The 27110-nt window shown below is 41.3% G+C and overlaps 2 protein-coding genes across 2 annotated transcripts; one reads left to right on the plus strand and one right to left on the minus strand.

Moving 5' to 3' along the window:
- Positions 1-2084: 2084 nt before the first annotated feature.
- Positions 2085-16105, minus strand: LIPA (lipase A, lysosomal acid type). Its single transcript, XM_065671870.1, has 9 exons — positions 15742-16105; positions 13826-13946; positions 9798-9996; positions 9321-9430; positions 8553-8689; positions 6956-7102; positions 5736-5807; positions 4663-4734; positions 2085-4064 (listed from the first exon to the last, which is right to left on the minus strand). The coding sequence occupies exons 1-9, from the start codon at positions 15844-15846 to the stop codon at positions 3831-3833; spliced, it is 1197 nt and encodes a 398-aa protein (XP_065527942.1). The 5' UTR covers positions 15847-16105; the 3' UTR covers positions 2085-3830.
- Positions 16106-20828: 4723 nt separating this feature from the next.
- On the plus strand, positions 20829-25392 carry IFIT5 (interferon induced protein with tetratricopeptide repeats 5). Its single transcript, XM_065672893.1, has 2 exons — positions 20829-20898; positions 23353-25392. Exons 1-2 carry the CDS (start codon positions 20894-20896, stop codon positions 24788-24790), a joined length of 1443 nt encoding a protein of 480 aa, XP_065528965.1. The 5' UTR covers positions 20829-20893; the 3' UTR covers positions 24791-25392.
- The last annotated feature ends 1718 nt before the right edge of the window (positions 25393-27110 follow it).

Here is a 27110-nt window from a genome sequence, read left to right on the forward strand (position 1 = left end):
AAAGCTGCCAGCAAAGTAAATAGTTAATTCTCCAGCTTTACATTATCAGGATCAGCTTTACAAACAATAACCACCAGGAAAAGATTCTAAAAGTCTTTCATTCAGAATTCATAACTCCATAGTGAAAAATTGATTCACACCCTCTACAACTTCACACGTGCATAATTTCTGGAGGAGTCAGAATGCAATACAGACATTTTTCAGGTCAGCATCCTTAGAAAATAAGACTTGGGCAATCATGTTCCAGGTCTATCCAATTGGTACTGTCTATCCAGCCTTGGTAATCTTTTATTTAATTGATGATTTCAATGATTTTATTCATAGAAAGTTATTTGAAAATAGGCTACTGCAGACGAGAGGCCATTATTAGCATGCTCGTGATGGGCAATGCTGCAGCATGACTTTGTGTTTTGTAAGACCTCAAAGAAAGGGACAACATTATAAGTGCTTTAACGATAGGAAAATCTTCCACTGAGACCCATGTTTTGTTATATACCAGAAAACCCATCCAGCTATCTCTCATATCTTACAGATTAAGGCTATTTGTAACTTTTCATATTATTCAAGTTTCCTTTATTTTAATGGCACACTCACCATAAAGAGTAATTTATGGAAAACTGGTTTATTCTGTTGCCAAGCTGGCAACACTGTTTCTCTTGCAAGGCTCAAGGGAGCAGGAGCTCTTTTGTCATCTCTTCCTATTCTGAGGCACTTCCAGGCGGTTTGAGTTGATGTGTAAACTTTCGTCAGGGTTACCACTATCTACAGAATTACTAAATAGTGTAAAAATGCTCTGCATTGAGCAAGTACATCATTCAGTATGTAGAACCAACAAACATACATGCACTCTACCATCCTTAGGCCTTCTGCACGAAATGAATGGTGTGAATATACTTGCAGATGACCACAAAAAAATGTTTTCCAAGTTCCAAGCTCACGTGGACAAAACAATGTTATGTCTGCATAATCCTTGTATGCCCAGTTGTGTTGTGCATCTCTAAGCCAAAGCCCTGGATCACACACTCACTTCAGATGCACACAGGCCTGTGAGCCTGGCAATCCATCAGCTGAATGGGGACTACTGTCTTCTGGCTTTCCGGCATAGTTTGATCACACCACTAAATGCTGAGATGAAGTCAGCAGAAGGGGTCTGATGCCCTCAGTGATGCCAGTGCACTTTTTATTATTCAAAGCTGACATTCAGCCAACATTCAACATCATATATATACACCTGTAACACAAAGACGTCTATAGACCATGCACTAAGCATGTAAGATCTGCTTTGAAAGACGCACCATCCATTGCTGCTCATTACACCAAGATTCTCTCCTCCAGAAAGATGTTTCGGGTGTCTTATTTTGCACACTTCTTTTCACTGACACCTCTCCAAGTTTGTGTCACACGGTGCTTGTAATTTTAGCAAACCAGGGAGAGCACAACAGCTCACCATTCCCATAGCCACCCCTGCTCCAGCAAAACTCCACAATGGCTTTTGTGAAAAGTTTCCACTATTCTGGCTATATTTCCAGGCATACAAGGAGCTCACCTGCATGCAAAGCTGACAACACATAGAATTTAACACACGTGCTTTTTTGACTGCACATCTGCTGTATACAGACTGTACAGCCTGAACATGTTTATGATTGAAGATGACAAAAGTCAAAAGCTTGGTCAAGCGTACCATGGCAGAGATTAGCCCCCTGCTTTACTATGCGGTTAAATGCTATTTATGAAATTACCAGTCTGTTAAGCAATCCAATTACCCAAAGTTTAAGAATGGGATACAAGATGCTTTCCACCATGTCAGTGGTTTGAAAGGTTAGAAAATGACTCTGCAATTTACAATTGGTACCTTACTTAAATGTCTCAGAGAAGTCCCCCCAAAACAACATTAAAGTCCTTTTAGGCTTAGTAAAAACCTCTTTCAGGACCCAAGTAAAATGCAAGCTTACTTGGCAATTTTATTTATTTTATTGTGCCTGTTCTATGGCTGAATAGCTGTGGAAACCAGACAGCTTTCTGGATTCTGTCCCAAAGATTCACATGCATTCATGAAACAAGAAGTGAAACACAACACATCGCTCTGAACTCCAAGCAGCTCTCTTGTTTATTGAAATATTTCAAGCTTAACAAACATGATGCACACAGCTCTTGCTGTATCACATTTCCTCATAACCACTAAGTCAGCCACTTTGGATTCCAACAGAAACTTCCTTTCAGCAACAGCAAGGTGGAGCAAATATGGCTGCTACAAATATAAAGCAAACTTTGAGGTCCTGATAGGAATCACAACTGAAATAGCGCAAAACACTTTTTCCTTAAACAAAGCCTGAGGATTCCCTGAGTCTGAATTAGAAATTACAAAAAAAAAAAAAAAACCAAACAAAACCAACCAACCTAATTTTTGGCTTATGCATATTTTTGCCTTTTTTTAAAAAATAAGAAAAAAAGTTTGCCTCAGTTTAAAATGCACTATTTTCTATGCCATGTTGAAAATGGGTTTTATCCTGTTGGGATTACTTGACAGAAATCTGTGTTGAATCCAGGCATGGCACAGAGATGATCTGGACTGAGGCAACTGACTCTGGAGGTTGTTTGTATATCTACATTTGGCATGGAACTTTTGTGTAATTCACAGGAGCCGAAGTCTTCTGCATAATCAATGAAAACAGCAAGGCACCTATACCACAGAGAATCACAGCTCCAAAGTCAGACCCCTAAAGCAGATGTGATTCCTTTCCCCCATCAAATGGGGACTTAGTCACGCTCTGAGGTGGAAACTGAAACAAATGGAGACTGCCATTAATACTGCCAGGCTTCACCAGGATATTGTGTGGTTCCTGAACACAACAGTGGCAAGCACCACATAAGCAGCTAAGAAGTAAACATACTTTCAAAGCAGCAGATAAGTAAAGGGAAAAGTCCATGCAAATTAAGTCACTCAAGCTATAAAACTAATGCTTTGGCTCTTCCCTCATCAGTAGTATACTGAGGAGCTTGTTTTTAGTGGTCAGTGCAAAGAAAACAAAACACAAGTATGTTACATCATTGTCCTTGAAAGCCATAACCTATTGACAAAGCTATCTGAAAGTGGTACTACTTTCAGCTACTTCTCTTTTTACTTGCCCTTGCAGATTCCTGCAATGATCCTTATCCATAGCTGGTATGTGAAACATGAAAGGCATCAGCATTAAATCAAGAAAAATGCAGCAGTTAATCACTACCAAAACAGTAGATTTCAACTGACAGTGATGATCTTCTCTGGTTTCATGACAGTTCTTCTGGGTAATATTGAAAGTCATCTAATGCAGCTAGGTTGTATGTGATGGCTCAAATAATGAAGTCATTAAGTGCTTTTTAAAGGACCAGCACCAAATGGGTCACTGCAGTACAAGGAGTATTTCTGAAAGATATTCAGAAACAGCAATGTACTGAGAAATGGCACTGTCTTTTATGGACAGTAAAGTACTTATTGCTTTAACTGTCAAGCACCTGAGGTGCTGGATGAACTAACTTGTCTTTCAGACATGTCACTAAATCTATATGCACATGACATACTCCTTTTGTGTAAAGCCACACTGCTGTTTTTTGAGTACCATACCAGTGTGTGCAAAATCAGCAAGGTACAGTGAGGATTTATGCAGGAGAGAGAAATAACATTGAGAAAAAACAAACCAAATATGAATCTAATTCAGTGGTTATTCCTGGCATTTTAAAAATGCGTCATAAATAAACAATGTAGCATTACTGCCAGAAAAGCATATGTTCCAAAAAATGAATTTCTGGTGAGCTTTGACTGGTGAGCTATGACTTTGAAATACCATGTTAGTTTAGACATACTTCCTAATCATGTTAATTATTTCATTATACATGCGGTAAGGTGCATCAAGGCCCCAGATGAAATCCAAATGCTCCCATTCTGGAATGTTTTTGTGGTAAACCAAGTTTGTGATTTGAGTGAGCAGCATAGCAACATCCTTTGGGTCTGCCAGCCAGTCATGTCCACCAGTCCACACTGCAGTTGGTACAGTCATCTCTTTTATTTTGTAGAAAGGGGGAGTAGACTGAACGAAGGAAAGCAAAACCAAAAGCATTAGACAGAAAAACTCTCCAGTGTGATACTACATTGCAGTGTAACATACTAGCAAATTCAAGAAGAATGTCTCAGATTCTCATTTTCTCTTCCTCTCTTGGGCAGCTAGAGATGGAGTCCAGACCCAACAGAAAACATAATTCTCAAAAGTCCTGCCATATTACAGCACACATAGCAGTAAAGATGTGCTTTGACGAGCTTACAAGACAGTAGGGTAGCAGAAGTCTCAGATGCATCCCACTCAAGTAATTTCTGAACCCTAACCAAACACTAAAAGTGACTGCTACTCTGCAAGTATCATACTGCAATATTACTTATCACTAATTTGACAAGGGGCAAAATATTTTCAGTATTGTATATAGCAATTTGAAAAATATATGGAGATTAAACAGGCTGGAGACAAGCAATACTTGTGTGTGAGTGTTTGTGTGTGTACGTTAATAGGCAAGTCTCCAGTCTGGTTACTGGGTGCCTCTTTAGCATGCAGCATAAACACAGCACCCAGAGAAGTGCCCAAGGAGGTTTTTTTTTTGTGACACTAAAGAATCATATCCATAAAAGATGCCTACCTGGTTGTAGTGAGCTGTATTTGCAGCCTTGCTTCCCCAGTCATAAGCTTTGAGTTCCCCAGTCTTCACAGCCTAGAAATAAACAAATATCCACACATACAAAGAAAAACTGCAACACTTCTATCTCAGGAATAAAAAAAGCGTAAGTAATCTGGAGAACTGGCAGAGAAAACTGACACAAGAAACAGTGAAATGCCAAATGTTAACAAGTGTCACTGCTTTGCCCAGCATCACAAGAGTGAGAAACACTGACATTCACCACCATTAGACTTAGGCCTTTAAGATTTCACACTCTTTCACAGCAACAGTAGGAAAGATTAAAGAAAATGCTTCAGTGTATCCAAAGTCAGGATGTGGCAGCTCCACGCCTACTTCTGAAATATTTACCTTGCTGTCTGAAGGTATATGAATGCAGCATGAAGCTTTCTTAGAAATCTGCTCTGCATGATTTATCATCTATTATTTTTCAGAAACAGAAGTCTATATAACAGGGATCTGGGGGGAGGGAAAGGGGGAAAAGATCTTCACAAATTTCTTCCTGAGCCAACACTTGAAGAGCTACAAGATCACAAGCAGCCCTGACCACAGCTTCCATGGCAAATGCCTTCTCTTTCTTGTCAGCCTGCAGAGCAAGCTTCAGGCACAATACTGTCAGAGCCATGAAATTGTACAACAAGGTGAAATTCAAAATATACTAATAAAATATAAAATGAAGCCCAAGAGAACAGAACAGAACGCCTGACACTTTTCATTGGCTAAAAATACAACTTTTAATCAAACCAAGGTTTGCTGAAAGGGAGCAAATACTTGTTACAGCATCCCTCTGAATTTAGCTTTTCCACTGTATTGTTTGTTGGCCTGATGTACTTATAGTTAGCGTATCTCCAAAGAGGTGAGCCACCTTAAGTCAGTATCATCAGTGAACAGCTGCCACTCTGAAAACCGGTAGTTCCAAAATTTCACTCAGCCTATGCTGCATATATATTTTGGCATTTTATTCAGTTTAAATATCAGATACATCAATATCCTACAAGCAAGACTGCCATGGACATTTTAGATTCTGGAAACTCTACCTGGCTCCAGTGGATCATGTTTTGTACAGATGTCCCTGCAGGACAGTGTGCTGAATACACATCCACTCGACTCTGCAACAAAATAATTAACATGGTTTACTCCTCATAGTGCAGCAGTTCTACCCATTATTGCTTCCTGAACAATACAGAATTTCCCACTCCTCTTAAAGCTGCTATAAACAAAAGTTTAAAAAAACTGGAACCATAAAAAAAAACTGGAACCATACCTATGGATCAGGTAAAAAGTTCAAATGTCTGGGGAATAATTACAATTAACTAAAGAACTTTAAATCTAATAATGATAGCCCTTAAACATCTTTTATATATTAAGAATATTTTAAAAATGCTAGTGTTGTAAGAATTGGGAGCACATTAACTAATATTTAGATGGACCTCCAAAGAAACCTTCTGTTACTCTACATCTAAACTAGTAGCTGTCAGTCCAAAGTGATTAAGAACCTCTTACACTTTGAGTTTAGAAGTACAAAATACCCAGGGGAAGCTTAAATCCTGGCAGAAAAACAAAATACTATCCACTATTAAAACAATGAAAACTGCATGTGCTGGGCAAGAAAACATCCAAAAAATGCACTTTCACCTTGATATAAAAAACCAAACAGATAAACAGAAAATCACCTCTGGGTAAACTGGTACAACCTTCTACTGATTTCAGGGAGTTAGAAACACTTTAAGAAGCATTGTGAAGAAAGGTGATCTCATACTGATTTCTGTTAACTGGCTTTTAGACAATAAAACAAGTCCTATGAACAAGCCCTCTGGAACTCGGACCACAGATGAAGCCATCAGCAGGGTCAGAAATTGGTCCCAGAGAAAATAATTGCACATATCCACCAAAAGAACAAAAAACTTTTTAACGGTTCTCTGAAAATAGTTGAAAACTATAGCTTTCTTCCTCACTTCACTGCAAAAGGAATTAAATACTTGCACCATCATATTAATTCATTTCTTTTACCCGCTTCCCCAGCAGATCTAAAATAAGGTATTTTAGCTTTCCAGTAACATTTTAAAAGGTTAATTCTATCCATCATAACTGCACAACTAATCTATACCAAGAGAAGATATTAATCCAAACTCAGTATGATGAAGGCGGCGTTAGGGGTTTTCTAATTACATGTAAAGGACAATCAGTACAGCGATACACAGTTAATACTATGTTAAAGTTAGCAATAACTTAGCTATTAAAAGTCACTAGAACACACCATATTCAAGTTTCTCTCATTAAAACCACATAGAAGAAAGAACAGGTTGCCACAAAGGTCATCAAGTATTCTGTGAGTGCAAACATGGGTAGCAAGCCACTTCAGCAAAAAATTCTGAGGGAGGAATTGCTTCTTTCCAAACATGTCCTACAAAATAACAAGAACATAGGACAAACATGTAATTGCATAGAACGACTTGGGTTTAGTTTTCATACCACAACATTCTTGAGGTAATTATTTCCATTTGGCCTGGTGACAGGTGTGTCATGAAAATTATTTATCCCCTTATCAACCTTGTTTACAGTCCAATCCAGAAGGTCACGGTTAGTCTTCTGCTCCAAATGATACAGTCCATTAAATCCCACAAAAAGCACCTGGGAACTAGGACAATCTTTCAAGAATCCCAAACCTGACCTCAAATCCAAATCAATTTTAAATTCAGTATTTTACAGAATACTGTACACTGTCTTGTCATCAGAATCAAAGTATGTTAAGCTGTGTCTGCTAATGTTAATGGCTTTGTAGCTGTAACTTCCTCTCTTCAAATCATGTAAGAAAAACAAGTCGCATGAGCTGTGGTGGCTACTTCCTCTTGATGGGTATTTTTAAAACATCCAAGGATTTAAAAATGGCCCACTGAGAACTTCCTTAGAAGTGACACAGCTCTTTAAAGATAAAACTGACCCATGGGTTTCTCACTGTCACATACTTCTGCACTCTAGCCTTTTTGCAAGTCACCATGAGAATCAAGTTCCTCAGCACAACATGAACATCTGCAGAAGGCACTGATCAGCTGCTGTTCTCATCAGACAAAGTTCATTACACAAGGAACAGGAGATTACAGCTGTTAGTATTGCTTTTAAGTTAACTGCCTTTGGAGCAGGGAACTAATAATGTAGAGAGACATGTACTTAAATCTGTACAGCATTAAATCTGTACACGGTACATTAGAGATGGGAGTATCTCCTACAACAAACAGCTCTGTGTGGGAATCTCCATGGGTGGTGGAAAGAAAAGTGATGGTTAAAAATGACACACAGTGGTGTGTTCACAATATCTGACTTCAGGCACTCACTGCAGCCTGCTAGTCTGCCTACATACCCTTTGATGTTCATGGGTAAAGGTAAACTCCTCCAGAGCATGACTCACAACATCTAAATAAAGCTGCTGCTCTTAATCATCCTCTGAAAGATCCTCTTCCAACACTAAATGGTTAATTGTGAAACAAATCTGTTAAAGTTCATGACAATTCAGAAGTATTCTGTATTTAAAGCTATCACGTGACTCTTCTAAAACACACTGACTAATTAATCGTGTGATTTCTGTAGCTGAAATTCTAGAAACATGGAAAAACATGGTTTATTCCACCTATTAACTTGTAAAATATTACTTTAAATGGATGCAAATTGTCTCATTAGGCAGTATAAACCCAGAAAAGTCACTGTTTACTTCCACAGCATTATTATGGGGAAACTGGGCAGCATTCTTGTCAAATATGTTACTCTCTAATCACAGCTATTAAGTCTTTGCTATGCTGTTTTCAATTAGAAAGGGAGGCACCTCATTTGGCTTAAAACACTTATGCTAAAATACAAACCTTGAGTAGCAGGTCAGGAAACACTCCCAATTTTGCCAGAGGGCTAGTAGCAAACTTGACTGTAGCTACTGGTGCCAAGGCAAAGAACATTTTGATTTTCTTAGCCAGCTGTGGCAAAGTTGAAAAAGCAATGAAAGCTGTAAATAACAAGAGAATAATTAACAAACCTCAGTGGTGCAAGTTGGAAGGGAATTTTACGTGGCAATGATCCTATAAAATCTAAGAGCAAGTGCACAAAAATACTTTAAGATTAATGGTTTGATTGTTTTATTTAGGATGAGTTTAGATACTGCAAATTAATCTAGTTACTATACAATACAGATTAAATGAGGCAAATAAGAAGGATTGTTTTCTTCTGAAAAACAAATTCATGCAAACTCACCCAACATTCTTCTAGCTCTTTCTCTTTGCAGGTCTAAAAGCACCTGAACCAGGTCTTACATACAGCAAAATATTCTGTAAATGGGATTCTTTATTCTACACATCTGATGACTCATTTTATTATCCATAGTTCATCAATTTATTTTAATAGAAACTGTACTGGTAGCTACCTGTGACTTCAATGTATCTTTTCAGCAGCTTCCCACTTTAAGTAAACACAGAAAGAATAAGTCTTTCATTTTGTTGTTGACAACTATTCCAGGAAGCAGCTAAAAACCAGAAGCAGTAGATTTCAAATGCCCTATTTTTTCATCATTAAACCATATATGTGGAACTTGATATAACTTCAAACACAATATTTTCTAACAAATGCATCTCTTCACATACCCATTGTGGTACCCTGTGAATGACCAATGTAAAACACTTGTTCCTGGCCAGTTTTCTTCAAAATAAAGTCCACTGAGGCTGGAATGTCATACTTAGCCATTTCATCAAAGCTACAAAGCAAAGATAAAAAGTCAGTTGTGTAAGTAAAGTTATCAGCGTGGAACAGCTGCACAAAGCTTTACTGCACTGCAGATCAGTTGCCTGGACATAAAGAAAAGCTTCCTTTGGATGAAGCAGAACTGTGTCTACACACCAAGCATGGGTAAAAGCAAATTCTACCGACCAGGCTGTCTCAGGATACTATACTGACCATGAAACTCCCCTTTACTGACCCTGCATATGTAACAGCACATGTGACCAGAAAAAAAAAAAAATCTTGTACATTCACAATGTGACTGAACTAAGATGATGGGCAAAGAGAGGAAAAGAAGCCTGCTCGCAAACAGCATATGTAGTAACCTAGCAAGACCAGGATACCTGAAAACCCAGAATTCTTCTTGCTTCACTGTGAAGTGCGTATGTTTTCTGGACCAGGTGTTCCCTCTGCTGTTTCCGAGCCATACATCATAGCCAGCATCTGCCAGCATAAAGCCAAGGCTGTTGTAATCCAAGTTTGTGACCCAATTGCTGGCATCTGCAAGCAAACCATGCTGCAGAAACACGGCAGGCCTTGGACCTGAAAAATAATGCATTTATCACAGCTTCCTGTTCACCTGCAATTGAATGCCTAAGAATAATTTGAGTTATTGAAAGCCTACTTTAGATTTGGACTTTAAATATTTAATCGACTTGACTTGGTCTACTAACAATTCATGTATTATTCATAGTGCCATGAATCATGTGCTTTCACAAACAGCTACTTTTTATCATTAAGAACTTTAAAGTAGCAACTTGTTAGTTTTCTAACTAGAGCAAAAGAGTCCTTGAAGTTCAAAACAGACAGCAGATATGCAATAAGCAAACAAGAGAAAAGTGCTACAGGAAAAATACAGGTACCCTTTACAACTGTTTCAAGACCACAAATACTCAAAAGTGGTCCAAACAGACACCACTAAACTAGTTATGACTCTTGCCTTGCCCCTAAACCTGGAGAAGACATTCCCATATATGCACCACTGAGATCTTTGTTTTCCAGTCAAGACAATGCCAAACTAGCTGCTGAGCTGTGGAAATCTCTGCATATGGTACTGATACTACCTCTATGCAACTCACTTCCATTATCAAAGCTCTGGCAGAACCTGGAGAGCAGTACAGTAGCCAACAGGGGAATCAATATTTCAAAGGACTTTCTCCCCTTGACTTAAATAGTTAAAAAAACCACAATACTTTCTCCCCTTGACTTAAATAGTTAAAAAAACCACAATCAACACCCAGGTGGAATTAAGGAAACCTGACTTCCCCACCATGAAAAGGGAAATGACATCCTTATGTGGAATACAAATGAAAAAAATAAATAAACAATAAAAAAGATGATTCCTGCTTCTACACAAATAAAATAAACTAACATATAATCCCTTAGAAAGAGTCTGAACTTCAGAAAATACAAAGACATCTTTGGGTCTTGCAGCAGCACAGGTATTTTGGGTGTTTTTTCTGCTTTAATAACTGAAATCTGATATCACGGTAACTTTAGTTCAATGCCAGAGATTATTCAGGAATTACCTCCTCCGATGACACATCGTTCTACTACAATACTAAATCACGCAGTACTTCCTCCATTGATAATTTAGGCTTGGATCTTTCAGCAGAAGCAGCCAAATCACAACCATTTCAGTCACTTATACTCTCCATTCTGGGTCATGTCCATAAATGTTTGCTGCGAGTTACAAAATCTAAATAAGCAATATTCCTCCCTCCTAGCAACTTCTATACCTGTGATCACAAACCTATTCAGTGCCTGCTTTTTCCATTTTGTTAAAAAAAACGTGGCACACTGTCCCTGCAACCAGAGCAAATCTCCATCAGTGCCAAAGTGGCACTGGAGACAGTACAGTTCAACACAACTGTTTGCTGCAGTAATACTTCATTGCCTTATGAACAGTGTACAGGATTTTCAAGCCTAACATTAAATTAGTTTTCAGTAATGTTCCCTTTTAGCTGTGATACTTTCTTCCCTTTTATTAAACTCAGATCAACGAACTTCTCACTTTTTGAAAAACTGGCTTTCCTCAGGCTGCTATTTGCATGTTTCGTAACGTAGGAAGGGGAAAACTGCTTAACTGCTTTAATGCTTCTATTCTGTTCTCTATTAGCCTTCAGTTTCTGCCAGTTCTTTTTTCACTTTACCAAGCAGTCACCAGATCTGCACACATGAATTACACAATCACACAACAAACTGACTTGCACAATAATAATTTTGTGTATCACCTTTAATCCTAAAACTCCCAGAGGGGAAATGAGAAAGGTAGGTCCTTAAACTACCCTTTCCATGGTAGAACATTTTGTTCTCTTCACTGCACCCCCAAGAAGTTGAAGACAGATTTATCTCCATGCCCTTCTTACGCATGCTATGCAGGAAAAACTAAAGCAAAACATCATGTGATACATAATTCCAAGGGATCCCATTCACATTATGCAGGTATTGCAAAAGAAGAATTATGGCATATATATGCTGAGTCAGCAGTAACACACCATTGGTATCTTACCGAGAAAAGATACCAAGTCTATAAAAACTTAAGATCAACATGAACTTTGAAATCTTCATTCTTCTAGGAGATCATACTTCCCCAAATGTGCTCAATAATCCTTGCTTTCAAAACCAAAGTACTTTGCAAAACATGAACTTGGGGTCGAGGGTGTGGCAAGGGAATGTGGAGAATTCCCACAGGTAAGGAAATCTTCTGTTTGCTTATGTCATCGAAGGATTTGACAAGATCAACAGGTACAAAGGCAGCCTGTCTTTTTCCTCTGGGCTTCCCTGCAATTCTTAAGTACAAAGACACCTGCCAGGTTTGAGCGGTCTCATCCATGCACTGATCTTCACAAACCCACCTTGTGAGAAACAGCGCACAGTGCAAACATCCTAACTCATACAAAACCAATAGATAAGGTCAGGGAGACTGTTGTTTGGCCATTGGCAGATGAGAGCAGTTTTCCACAAGTCTTGTTCACACATAAGGCTACAGGACAATCACTGATTTCTTTTGAGCTCCATGTTTTTACCTCTTATCCTAGCTTTTTTCAGTGAAAGGGTCCTGAGGCAGTCCTCAGAATATGCGGTTTCTATACAAACAGGCTACTGCCGTTGTATGCATGCAATTGTCTAAAGGATCATTTATAAGGGGTGATGACAAGACTTGATACCAAATTCAGCCACTGCTGCTCAAATACACTGTTAGTTCCACAGACATTGTATGAGGATAGGAAGCCAAAGGCTGTATGTCTCTTCTCTTCTACTTTAGTCTCACTTTGAAAGCATTCCATCATTCAGCCCTCACAAAACCTTCTTAAGTTTTGGCTTACATTCCACCTATCCTTTTTATCCCCTACCTCCTCACTTCTATACCCCGTGCATTCCTCCCATGCACCTTCCAGCTTCCACAGTAAGTCATACAGCTTTCAACAGTGCTCTGGCAGCACATGCCAATGCTCCTCCCAGTCTCCCATCAAATCACATCCATGAAACAATTTGGTCTGGGCCAACTCTTGTCAGCTACCTGTTACTTATCTCAGTTTGTAATATATTTTCACATGTATTGTACTCAGGATGCTCTGAAAGGATTTTATCTTCTCCCTGCCCATTGCAGGGGGGTTGGACTAGATGACATTTGCAGGCCCCTTCCAACCCAAAATATTATTATTCTATGATTCTGATATTGTTTAAATAAGCTTAAGCAGACATGTAAAATATGACACCCCAGTAGTACATACTATTGGTCTGCATGTACCTTACTGCAAAGGCAGCTTCAAAAAGGTTAAAATTAATGAATGAATTCTTATGCATAAATCAGACAGTAATTATTTGGTGAACATTCCAGTAGGAACTCCTCCAGTTCAGTTATATTTCACCAAAAGAGGCACTGCCCCTACTTCTGAAAATGGTCAGACATTTTTAACAAACTTATTTCTTATGCAGAAGCATTTTTTAAAATGGGGTTTGAAATAACAATTTTACAACCAATCTCTTTCCAAGATACTTTATGCCTTCAAAGACACAACAAATCTCAACCTTTACTTTCTACTTCCTAGAAAATCCAGGCTGCTCAAACCCTCAAAAAACAAACAAAAAAGATAAATATAAAACAACAATGAAGGGTTTGCACTATTGTCACATAAAGACAATGCCAGGAAAACACAACTTTCTAACTCCTTCTCCCTTCCTTTACTCAAGTCACACTGCATATGCCTACTCTCACTTTGGCCGTAAGATTCACCAGTAAAACATGCCAACTGTATACGCCATATGGTCTTTAAACCTTTTCTGAATTATTGCAGGAGAAAAGTTTTATAAAGCAAAGAGAGCTTTTTTATGACTTCCCACTTTTCCAACCAGAGATAAATCTTACCCTTACTCCTTTCATGGTCTTTTCTTCCATAAGGAATTCTGTTAATGGAAAGGATATACCCATCTTCTGTTGTCACTTCGTATTCCTCACTAGGGTATCCTCTGAAAGTAATAATTTGACTCTGAAGAAAAAAAAAGAAACCACTTGGGAGTCAAGAAAGAAAAGAAACTACTTTGGAGTCGAAGTCCTCCTCAGTTCATTAACATGTACATTATTAACATGTACTCTGGGTTCCTTCCAAAGATGGGATGTGAAATTAGTCTGTGGTAAGAAACTGCCTACCTATTCAATGCAGACAGGTTTTCTTACGGACTGTGCCAGTATGGAGTCAGGAACTAGCCAGAGCACAAACTTTACCCAGGGAATTTAGGAAGACTCCCTAACCTGTCCCTGTCTACTGTCAGGTTAGTTACTTGTTGCTTACACTGAGAAAGGCTACTGAAGTGTTGGAAAGGAGATGATGATAAGAGGACAAAACACCACAAAGCAGATTTGGCAGACAAAACCCAAAACTGTCTGCTCTCAAGGAATGCAGAAACTTCCAGTAACAAACAGGTGAGGAGAGCAGAAAGCCACTGGCACCACATTGGCATATGGAAGAGAAGGAGGGAAGAGTACTCTCTCCTGAAGGGAAAGGCTTCTTCAGAACCATTCTGGATTTACATCTGAACTTTATATTGAATTCTCTATTATACACAGGACACAATCATGTTTAGGCAATGTGCTGAAATGAGCCACAAACAGCTTTTTTTAAAACAGCAGTTTTAAAATATTAAGGTCACGCTCTTCACATATGCCAGCTGCTGACATTGTCACCTCAGCTTGTAGTTTCATGTGCCATTTCTAACTCATCTTTCACCTCAAGCCTTATTCCTGTTACAGAGATTTTACTTTGCTGACAAGCCAAACAAGACTATAATAACAGAAAAATAAAAAAAGCACACTTCTTTAACACTATGATTTCATTAATAGGTTTATCTCCTATCTCTTATGTCTTGGGCTTCACGTTATTTTCATTTCATTAGGACAAAGAACTTGCTACTTAATAGGTTTTATGGCACCAACTGTGCCTTGAGAAAACTTAAGGAATGCTTGTCATTTCTGTAGTTCTCCTCTTAGGCTGCTGGGCAAGCAGAGAAGGAGCATTTAAATAAACATGCTATTTCTTTTAAATATATCTTTATCACCTACAACATTAACATTCCAAAATTATTTTACAGCTATATTTCACTCAAATGCTACAAGCCTTAGACTAAATGACTATTTTCAGTCCTCAAAATGATATTTAGATGACACTGACAACCCAAGCACTTCTTTCCTTATAGATGTCAAGCATTTACAGCCTGAAGTACCTTCTTGTACATGTGAAAATACAGCACAGTTTAGATGGAGCAGAGGAAAGAGCAACTAATACCAATTACAAACAGCAAACTTCTTCTGGAATTGGCTGATGCAGCGAAAGTTAAGAGAGTAAATGCTAATGGGAATGAAGGCAGTTGCGGGTAAGAACACGGGAGCATTGTACTAGTAGCTCAAGTATGCTTCGTAAGCACGCACTTCTGTAGCAGTTAAGAGTGTCCTGACAGGTCTGGATCAGAAAATATGTGACAGAAAGATCTGTACAGGCAGCACGCAACCACGAAGGACCTGGAAGGAGGAGAAGCGAAAGACGACATCTAGGAGAGGGCCGAAGCAACAGCCAGCTGACCGCTGGCCTGTGGCTGCAGTCCCCGGGGTCTCACTGCGGCTGCGACGGACGGAGGTTCGCGGCCCCGAAGCTGCGGAAGGTCCGCAGACCGCCCGGACGCGCCGCTGCTCCTCGGCCCCTCGCCTCGCCCTGTTACACCCACGTCCGCACCCAGGGAACAGCGCTGGGCACGCGTCGGGCACGCTTCCCTCGCGGCCGCGCCACTCACGATGTTCATGTTCGTTTCGGGGTCCACATTCCTCCTCCCTCTGGCGAACGCGCCCGAGCCGGCGATGCTCTGCAACAGAAGAGCAGCGGCCACCAGTCCCCGCATGCTGGCCCTGCGGGAAAGCGAGAGGCCCCGGCTCTCCGTAACAGGGAAGCACAACTCGACGGGGAGGCAGCAGCGAGCGGGACCCACCGAGCCTTATGTGCAGTCTCCGCCCGGCGCGGTGGCCGCCACGGGGCCGCGTCACAGGGGCGGGGGCTACTGCCCGGCTGACAGGGCGAGAACAGCGCCGGGGCGGCAGCCGCGACCCAGCGGCTGAACGGGCGCGGCCGGGCTGGGCGCCCGGGCGTGTCCTGCGCCGCTTCGCGCCGGGCGGCTGCGGCCCGGCAGAGCCCCGCTGCCGCGCCGGGACCGGCCCGCGCCCACCGCCCCCCCCCGCCTCTCCCAGAGCGGTCAGCGCGGCGCGGCGCGGCGCGGCGGGAGGAGGGCTGTAGGCCGGCGGCGCAGCTCAGGCCATGCAGCGCGGCCTATCGGCGGCGTCAGGGCAGGCCCTCCCTGCAGCGCCCCGCGGGGCGGAAACCCGGCTGTGGGCGGCTGCTGCCGCCCCGTGCCGGCGGGCCGAGGGGACGCGGCCTTGAGCTGCCGAGCCGGTGTGTTTCAGCGTCCCTCAGGTGATCCCTGTGGGGGCACCCCCGCGCCGCGGGCTCCACTGTCAGAAGTCTGTCAGCCCTGAGAACGGCGGCCGTGACTTTTGCTTCCCAGCCCTCCCCTTCGTGTGCGTGTGCTCCCCATCCGCAGTCCCCGGGATCCCCACAGCGCCGCGCTGCCTCGATCGCGCCGCAGAGCCTGCGGCGGTCTCCAGGGCGAAAACAGCGGCAGGGAGGAAGAGGTGCAGCCTCGCCTCCCACGGCATCTCCCCGCAGCGGGGGCTTCGCCGGGGACGCCTCCACAGTGTCGGGAAGAGCCGGTCCTTTGTCAGGACTATAAAGCGCTGTCAGCAATCACTGTTATCCTTCCACAAATAAATTATCTGTCTATCTATCTGTCTATCCGTCATCTTTGAGCACAGTCAAAATATGTCAAATCTAATACAGATGGGCTTAAATTACATGCAAGCACGCAGTTCCAGCAGAATTATCGTCACAGCTGCTTGCAAACCTGCTTTACCTTCATGCCCTGAGGCAACTAATTGGCATGGCACTGCATATTGTAATCTCCCAGAGAAGCGTGCCTGTGGTCAGGGGATGTGTGACCAGGCTTGCAAAAACTTGGACCGAATTCAATCCTGTAATATAAATAATCATGTTACTAGGTGCAGGTTCCGAGTAATATCCTCAGAATAATACGGAAACCTGATACAAAATACACAGTGGTAAAGCAGGAACATGTCAAGAACAGAAATGTTTAGAAAGCATTAAGATTTTAAATGATGCTTTCATAACGTCCCCTTGTTTTGATATATGGATACATGAGTTGATACAAGTGACATGACACTATGCGACCATTTGCATTCCTGGATTCCATTTCTTCAGGACATAATGGTTTTAAAGAACTTGGGTAACAAAAATATTGCTCAGTGATTCGCTTGGGTTTTCTGTCAAATTAATTACAGGGTACCCTTCCCCCCTAGGCAAAGCCCAAGTTATAAAATGCCACAACTGCTGCTGTCCAACATAGTAATTACATGCTAAACGAGGCTAAACTGAAACCAGCATAAAATAGGATATTTGAGGTGAACCTGTCATTTATTATGGTATAGTTCATTTGCATTACTTCAATAATGAAAACTGAATTTCAGGCAATTGTTTTGCTGGCCTAGTAATACCAGGGGAGAATTCTTTGTCAGCAGGGATCTATTTCAGCTCCAAGGAAATTTACAGATACAAATTTTCTCCCTAAAATGTGTAGTTATTTTTGAAGCCATTTGCTATTCTTGCATATGTACAGGACATTCAAGTAAACTAAGTCTTTGTATCAAATATGAATGCAGTTGTTGTTTCCAGCCCATTTCTGGACATGTTTTCCAAGTTCTTACATTTGCTGCTACACCACACAGCTCTCCGAGGACAACAGTCGGGCCAGCTGTAGCTTTCCTCCAGGTGAAAGCAGCAAGGCTGTAGAAGTATTTCTGATTTTTCCTGTGCTGTGCCAAGCAAGTTACAAAGGTGGCTGTAGAAAGGCATTGCATAATAATTTCACTTATTCTATTTTAAGCAATTTCCTGAACTTATTTTATTCAATAGGCATTGTGTCAAACCAAAGCATATAGATGCAACTAAACCTGTAAAAATACGGGTACTAGGGCAATTTTTTGCTTTCCAGAGGAAAATTGCTGCATTTTCCCATATGTACCAGGAAAAACAGACACCTGGGATGGAAGCAGAGACAAGAAGCCCATAGATACTTACTGCCATAGTAAATCATTAGTGTCCACATTGATTCTGGCCTTGCAGAAACCTTTTAAATAAATTTTTCTACAGCTACCTGCAGCCTTTATTTTCCACAAAATACATGAATCTGTGTAGATACCCTTATCCTTTTTCCTTCCCAATTCACTGCCTCTTTTCACCACTTATCAAATACCTGATTGCTAGAACTCTGCATGCTACTCAAAGTAGTAAATGTACTAACCTTTATCTTGAGCTCTGAAACATCAGCTTCAACACACACACACACACAGAGTCACTTAAACACAAGAGGGGTGTAGTTACTAAGGCTCTCCAAATTCTTGTAGAAACCAGGAGTTCTCATAGGTGAGATTGTTTTGTTTTGTTTTAAAAGAAAGGGAACAGTTTTGTTTTGTTTTTAAAAGAAAGGGGACAGGAAAGGAGGGAAAGAAGGAAAAGAAGGGAAAGGCAAAAGACAGCCTTGTCCTGAAGAGTCACTGTCTGCCAGGAATTCACTCTATGTGGCATGAAAGTCCTCACACTGTCTGAATCCTTCACCAGCACAGTGCCTCCCCAGAGGCTTGTGGGCTGCCCCGGCTTCCTTGGAGAGGCTGAGGGTCTCTGGAGCCAGCCAAACAGTCATGACCTGATCAAACCCAGAGGATAAGCATGGCTTGCCGCTAGACCTAGAGGTTCACTCCGCCCTACCTAAATGCTTCGTACACACTTGTGAGGGTGGGGTTACAGACACTTCCTACCATAGAAGACAAGTTTATAAGCCAGAATCTAAAATTCTTGAAAACATACAAATTGACAGTTAGTGATTATATAAATTTATAAATAAAAACATGGAATACTGTTACTTCTTGTTTGTAATTGCAAAGATTTACCATGGTGGCAGTAGCAGCAGTTCTGAGGTGATTATGAGGTTTGATATAAATGACTTTCTGGCTTGTTATGACAGGCGGGCAACCTTGTGCATCCTCACCTGGAAACCTCAACTGAGGGGAGCTGACATTGTCATATAACAGGAACAATGAGAAGCCTTTTGAGTCTCCCTTACATGCATTTTTTATTTGCTTATTCCTACAAAAGGGGGGAGGCAAAGGGAGAGGGCTCAAATTCTACAGATATTCATTATAAAAGGACATTAGAAAGTATTAAATTAAATATATTTCTTAGTAAGATTCTCTCACATTTTTTAAATTGAATGTATTCAAGAATGGAGAGTGGTTCTGTAGTGTTACTTGAAAGATCGTGTTTATGGGTGAAGAGGAAGCGAGTCTTATATAGATACATAAAACAAGATTTTTTTTTGTTAGTATAAGGAAAATCTTCATCTAATGAAAGAATTATTATTAGTCTAGAACTAATTATTAAAGAAGGAAAGTAATAATGCAGTTAAAGGACTTATATACATAAAATGTCACAATAATAGTAATATTGTGGTTAAAATTGTTATGCACACATGCACACATGTAGACTTCTTTAGTTTCTATTTCTTCCTCTAAAGATTGCTCCTCTGGGCATTCAGATCAGCAGCTTCAGGCTTCTGAGTGAGCAATACCAGCAGTCATCAACCACTGGCATCCTTTCTTGGCAGGAACATGATGCCAAGGGTGTGGTTTCTTCTTCCTCTCCCCAGCATCACCTTTGGGTCATTTTTCTGGGAGGGTCATATGTTTGCTAATGTGCTTTTACACCTTTCTTCTTCTTCACTTGTCTGAATCTTCAGATTCCATCCAAATTTACTATACATAGTGCTGTTTACATGTATTAGATATTATTTCTTTGATCTCTTTGTTACCCCTAAAATCAACTTTACCAAGCCAGTTCTGCCTATATTATTTTTTTAAGCTAAGTGTTCAATGAGTTGTTTATATCCGTAGGTGCTCCAGTACCCATGTACATGTTAACATGTAGCCCCATAACTACCACTGCTGTTGCTAGCAACTAGCCATAAGCTTTGCACTGAGTTTGCATGGCCTCAGGACCAAGGCTTGCCAGGCCTGCTCTGTATGAACTTGTCCTGACCTTACTGCAGCTTTATTTTGCTTGGCACAACTGTGGTAGCACTTTCTTGAATTGATTGTATCTAATTTGTTTTACTTTTATCTTTGCACAGTACAACTGCAGTTTTGCATAGAGAGCAGCAACAAACAGTTGCTCTAGGTGGGATGAGATATTTAGTACTCTCACACAGTGACAAAACAGAGAAATATAGCCCTGGTACAACAGCAGATACCTTGCAATGTGGAGACACAGGATGGAGTGCAGGCAGGGGCAGTAAGACATTGTGTGACTGTTATGTGGATGACACAATACCAATAAAAAGAAAGCCTCGATCATGGTGCAGAACTGTGCAAAAATGCATTAGCAGAGGCAGGAGGGAGAAATGACCCTTCCCTAGCCTATGCATGATAACCAGGTCAGCCTATACTAGCCTGAAACATTCTCCTTATCATAGATGCCTCTGCATTTGAACGAAGTAAAAGCTGGAAGCTATTAGGGACTGTTACCACATTCTCCACAACACAGAGTAATGCATGGCATGGAGCCAGGCTAAAAAAAACATCATAGTGAGAAGTTTCTATTCCCCAGCAAGTGGCTCTTCTGCTTCTGCAGATTCGGATAGAAGCTGAAGTTTCTCTTTCTCATGGATCACGTGGGGGCTGGAGCATATAAAAGGAAAGGCATAACAACAGGAAGTAGCACTCCACTGGCTTTGCAGCTGCCTTAAGACAAGTGAGCAGAGAAGGATAACCATGAGGTAAGCCATCAACCCAGTCTCTGAAAGATGCTTTTATGCTATGCCATGGGAAAATAAAGCTTATTATTTACATAGATGTAAGCAGTGAAGGACTTCTTTTGGGATCCAAGTAGCAGAAAGTATTTTACAGACTATTTACTGGAAGATTAAAAATAAAGTAAGGATGCTACTGAATATTGTATTGAATATTGTTACTGCTTCTCTGACAAGGAACAGTGTCTATGACAAGGAACAGTGTCTATGAGCAGAACTTGCAGTCTGAAAATCTGTGTGCATGCAGTTCAGGGGTAAAATCCAGGCTACAGCCATGGCTGATGCTCAGCCAAATGGGTGACTGGCACCAATGCATTTGAGAATTTACTTTGATCTCTATTACTATGAGGACCAGCAAACAGGGCAGTGCAGGTCCTGGGCTGCAACTTTGAGCATTAGAGCAGAGGTGACATTTTCTGAAGGCTGCCACACATGCACAAGAGAGGCACACACGCTCTCAAATAAGGCAAATCCAAGATGCTTATGACAGCTTTGGAAACTACTTGTACCAGTGACACATTGAACTAAGCTAAACTGTATTTAATCTGTATCACAGAGCTGTTTCTCTAACATTCATGAATATTCATTTTCCACCACGCAGCCGCTCGCTCAGTCCCCCCACTCCCAGAGGTTTGGGGAGGAGAATCAAAAGAATGTAAACCCCATGGGTTGAGATAAGAACAGTCCAGTAACTAAAGTATAATACAAAACTACTATTAATAATAATAGTAGTAATAATAATAATGGAAATAGCCAGGGGATAGAATATAAAACTGAAAAGGGAAGGGGGGAAAAGAACACAATAAGCACAAGTGATGCAGCCTGACCCAAGCAGCAATCTGGGTCTTCCAGGTGACTCCTCCCAGTTTGTATACTGGGCATGACATGCTGTGGTACTGAATACCCCTTTGGCTAGTTTGGGTCAGGTGTCTTGTCTCTGCTTCCTCCCAGCTTCTTATGCCCCTCCTCACTGGCAGAGTATGAGACAAAAAGTCTTTGAAGAGGGTAAGCATTACTTAGCAATAACTAAAACGTGTGTTATCAGCATTGTTCTCAGGCTAAAGCTGAAAATACAGCACTGCACCAGGCTACTAAGAAGAAAAGTAACTGTTACAGCTGAACCCAGGTCAGGGGTGCTGGCTGGGACCTGCCAATCACTGCTCAAGGATGGGCTGGGCATCGGTCAGTGGGCAGTGAGCAGTTTCATTGTGCATCACAATGAAATACATACCCTTATGTTTCTTAGGTTTTATTCCTCTCTGTCTTTATTTCCTATTATTATTATTGCTTTATTTCAATTATTAAACTCTTCTTATCTAAACCCACAGGTATTTACCTTCCCCCCCCCCCCCCCCCCCCCCTTCTCTTCCCCATTCCATCAGGGTGGGGTGGGGAGAGAGTAACTGGTTCTGTGGTACCTAGTCATTAGCTGGGCTTAAACCACAATACCTAGTCAGGGACACAAGCCCCCACCCAGCCTTCCCAGGGGACCCTCAGCTCCATGGGCCAGGGGAACACGAAGCACTAGGGGTCCACTAGAGTGCCTAGGGAAATGTGACACATTACAGGATGCAAGGTAAAGTATTTGGGGATTGCACAGGACTTGTTGTGGGACCAAGGGCAGAGAAACAAGAGATCTGAGCGATCTGTTGCAAAATCACAAAGAGGGACTAGTTGTATCTAAACAGGGTCTGGTCATCATGCCTGCATGTATGTGTCTAGGGGTGAGCACCTGCATGGAAAGAGGTTCCCTGACCAGCTACTGGATATCCAAAGTCAGTTTCTGGAGATCTATAGGGCAAGTGAGTGTGTGGCCTGTACCAGCAAGTAGAATGGGCTGGCACCCTTGAGGGCCTGTACATGCAAATGCCAGGAACTGGGGAGACTGGTGAGATGTGGGAGCCAGCTACTGGATACATCAGTATAATTGTACATAAAAATGGTGCTATGATCTAACAAACAAGGATTTACAAAGGCAAGAAATTAAAAATTAAACTTATAATCCAAGCCATAAAATATACAGCCACATGGGAAAGGAAATGTATCAGTTTCGCTATATTTTGAGGGAAGTTTTTTATTTGAGTATAATTTCTGGGTAGACCTCAGAAGTTGTTACCAGCATAGGAAATATGTTCCTCTGGCCCAGAGGCGTGCCAGCTTTACCATAGATACTAGCTCTCCTCTGATATCCAGACCACCAGCTCTGTTGCTATGTAAGAGGTGCCCTCATACACTACAAGGAGAGTTACTAAAATAACTATTCAGATCTTTAGACCTCCAGCTTCCTACAGCTTTTTCTTGTTTGAAGTATTGTCGACTAGTGGCACCAACTGTGGTATGGCCTACATTATGTCTGGTTTAAAGCCAAGAGCAGCAAAAACCAAATGGGGTATAAGTAAGTTTTTCTTTGATTTCTTCTAGTACCATTACCAAGAATTCCTTGAAGAGTTCCTTGATGCAGCTCCAGTGTCATTTTACATGGGCTTTGCTGAAAGAAGATATGGATCTAGATAACCTAGAGGAAACAATAGGTGATCAGATCAAGTTTTTTGCAAATTCCAACATAAAAAACTATAATCTACTGTCCTACATATGCCATCTAAAGAATTCAAATGAGGAAGCCCTGAAATATCTCCAACAAGCAGAAGAAGAAGTTAAGAAAAACTACCCAGATGAAATCACCAGGAGAAGTCTTGTTACCTGGGGGAACTATGCCTGGATCTATTACTACATGGGAAGATACAAAGAAGCTCAAACTTATGTAAGCAAAGTGGAAAACAGCTGCAAAAAGCTTTCAAGTACTGCTCCAGGGAAGATTCAGCTTCCAGAGATCTATGCTGAACAAGGGTGGGCATTTTTAAAGTTTGGGAGAAAATACTACGAGAGAGCAAAGGATTGTTTTGAAAATGCTCTGAAGAATGAACCCAATAACCCAGAATTCAATGCTGGCTATGCAATAGTAATGTATCGTTTGGAAGATTTTTCTCTGAGAGAATGTGAAGATGTAAGCCCATCGATTGAGGCCCTGAAGCATGCAGTAGAACTGAATCCAAATAATACTTTTATTATGGCCTTACTTGCATTAAAACTTCAGGACTTGAAGCAAGTTGATGAAGGGGAGAGGTACATTGAAGCGGCAATGCAGAAAACACCTGATTTTCCTTATGTCCTGCGATATGCTGCTAAATTTTATAGAAGGAAAAGAGAAGTGGACAAGGCACTGGAAATTTTGAAGAAGGCCCTAGTGGTGACACCAAAATCAGCCTTTTTGCATCACCAACTAGGAGTCTGCTACAAAGAAAAGCTGTTTCAATTGAAAAAGACTACAAGATATCCACCTCAAGAGCAAGTGGAGGAACTCATCCGACTTTCCATTTTTCATTTTAAAACAGCGACTGACCAAAACACAAAATGTTTTGTTGCCTATATTGGCCTAGCAAACATGTATGCACAAGGAAAGAGGTATGAAGAAGCAGAAGAGACATTTCAGAAAGCATTTCAGATAAACATTCTATCCTATGCTGATAAACAAGAATTCTATTACCATTATGGCAATTTTCAGCGTTTTCACATGAAATCGGAATCTGAAGCCATTAGGAATTACACAGAAGGGATGAAAATTGAAAAAAATTCCTATGGAAGACAAAGTTGCATAAATGCCTTGAAGCAATTGTTGGAAAAGAGAATTCAGGAAGGTTTGGGAAATGCAACAGATTTTGGTACACTTGGATCCCTTCACAGTCTAAATAATGAGAAACATAAAGCAATTGAGTGCTATGAGAAAGCCATTGCATTGTATCCCAACAATGAAGAATATGTGAGTGCATTATGTGAGCTACAACTTTCTATCACAAGCTAAAGCTCCACAAATCTTTCATAAAAAAAAACCAAAAAAAACTAAATCCCAAACCCAAGGACATTTCAACAGGCTCTCAAAACCTTTTTTAAGGTCGAAGTTACAAGCAGATGAAACATCTGGTAGCATCCCTTTCTAGTGATAATGTAGAAACTGCAGATGATGATTGTTCATTTGTCTGTTTATTCACCAACAGAGCATGCTTGGAAAGATGAAATAATAGCTAGGCTGTCTTAGTCTTCAGTGCTAAAACACAACCTTTCTACCAGTGTAAGTGATATCTGTAGAACACAGAGCTTCAAAGATGGAAATCAGATCTTATCTTCAACTGAGAAAAAGATAAGGAGGAAAAAGAAAAGTATTATAGTATTTCATCTCTCCACTTGAAAGGCATGCTTATACACAAGTGGAATTTCTGATGCTTTTTCAAATATTTAAAGGATATCCTTTGTAGTGTTGTTTAGAAGAAACATTTGTTGAAGACTTCTTTAGTTTACTAACTTGCATGTTGTTTAGCTATGAAAAATAACCATTATTTGACTAGTTTACTGCCAAGCTTACAAAACATGTATCATTGTTCTGAACTACTAAAGAGCATCGCATCTATCGGCTGTTGCTTCTGGTATCTCTCTGCTGACCAGTCCTCATGTTAGTAGATAAAAGAAAGGGAAATGGCCATTTGAAAAAATAACAAGGATGAAGTTTTGGCAGGATACGAAAGGGTCAGGACATAGCCCCATTCATTTTCCCAAACTCTCAGCAGAGCTGATTTCAGAGGTGTTGCACCAAAGAATTAAGCTGTGCACAAAACAGCATCCATCTAGTTTACTCTAAACCATACTCTCTCGAACTGCTACAGCAAACATCTGGAGAGGAAGGTAAGGCAGTCTTTGAAATGCCAAAGAGATGGTTACCTGCAGTCATGCTTGTGAAACAAGCCAGGGACAGAAAACAGACACAAGAAATGTACTGAACTGGACATGGAGGGCAGAGTGCAGCTAGAGCAAAAGGTTGCATAAGCACTGAAGAGCGGGGCAGTAGAACACAAAGGGCATATGGGAAAAGGAGTGGGTGCCCACAGAGTCTATATGAATGGAAGAAAGGGCTGAAAGGACAGGGAGAATGGGTGGAGGAGGTGATTGTCTTCAGATACCCAACTAAAAGTTAGTATTCTTTGTAACCAGCCAGACTAATTCCACAGTATTGTACCTTGGTACAATAGATCATAGTGCTCAGAGAAAATTAACACTGTGCTTCCAAAACACTTCTGAGCCCTAGCCAGTAGTGTAGAATGAAGCAGAATCGTTCATTCAGAGACAGAGCCCATCAGGAAGGATGCACACTTATTTCCGGCCATCCTGGAGCATTCCTGTCCCTGCAACACCAGTCCCATGTACAGTCAGGATGACAGACCTGAAGGAGTGTAAACTATGACACCAAATCATGAAACACCAGGAAGCCTCTCCCCTCTCAGCTCAAAGAATCTTTCATAACACAAGCGAAAGTGATCAGGAGCTTAACAGTGTACATAATCCAACCACATCTTCTTCCTAAGAAAGGGAGAAAAAACATCCCAGTTTCCCAGCTGCCTGCCAGCTTCCCTCTTACAAACAGGGGCGGCCCTACCTAGGGAAAGAGCAGGGATGGAGGAGGGAAGGAAGGACTGTGAGCAGGACTGACACACCACTCCTGAAAGCTGGTAGGAACAACAGTAGGGGGGATGCCAGGAGCTAGCAACTACCTGTGGTGGCGTTCTCAGAGTTTTTAGGGCAAAAGTGTATAGCGTAGGTGATCTCACTGCCCTTCTCAGTCTTCAGGCTTCTAGCCTCAGCATCGTTGCCATCCAAACCCTCTTGAGAGCATGGACAGCAGCAGGGAAAAATTCGAGGAAGAAGTGGTGGTCCGGGTTCCCAAAGCCATGGTGGCAAATCCGTGCTCCCCTCCGCATCCCACTGTAAGGGCCTCTTCCTGTCTCTCTCCTGGAAAAGGAACCTTGCAGAAATAAGGAAGAGTACTTTGAGAAAAATGTCCACCTGGCTGCTTATGAAGAGTCAGAGTGGCTCAGTCTCCACAGCAAAGAAATTGATTGTGGGGCATAGTAATGCAAGGAATCTATTTATTGTGCCTTACCTGCTTCGGGCTGTGGAGGATTGCACTGGACCACGGTACTTCCCGTGGATATGCTGGTCAAACACTGCTTTCTAGTTCTTGCCCAGTGTCTTGTAAATGAGGAGAAATATTATTTCCCACAGGGTGGTGCTGCTGCATTGTCTGGTGCAACACAGGGAAAGGCTGAGACTGAGCCTCAGCAAGTGGACAAAAC

Source organism: Lathamus discolor, chromosome 3 (genome assembly GCF_037157495.1).
Source record: "Lathamus discolor isolate bLatDis1 chromosome 3, bLatDis1.hap1, whole genome shotgun sequence".
Classification (NCBI taxonomy): domain Eukaryota; kingdom Metazoa; phylum Chordata; class Aves; order Psittaciformes; family Psittacidae; genus Lathamus; species Lathamus discolor.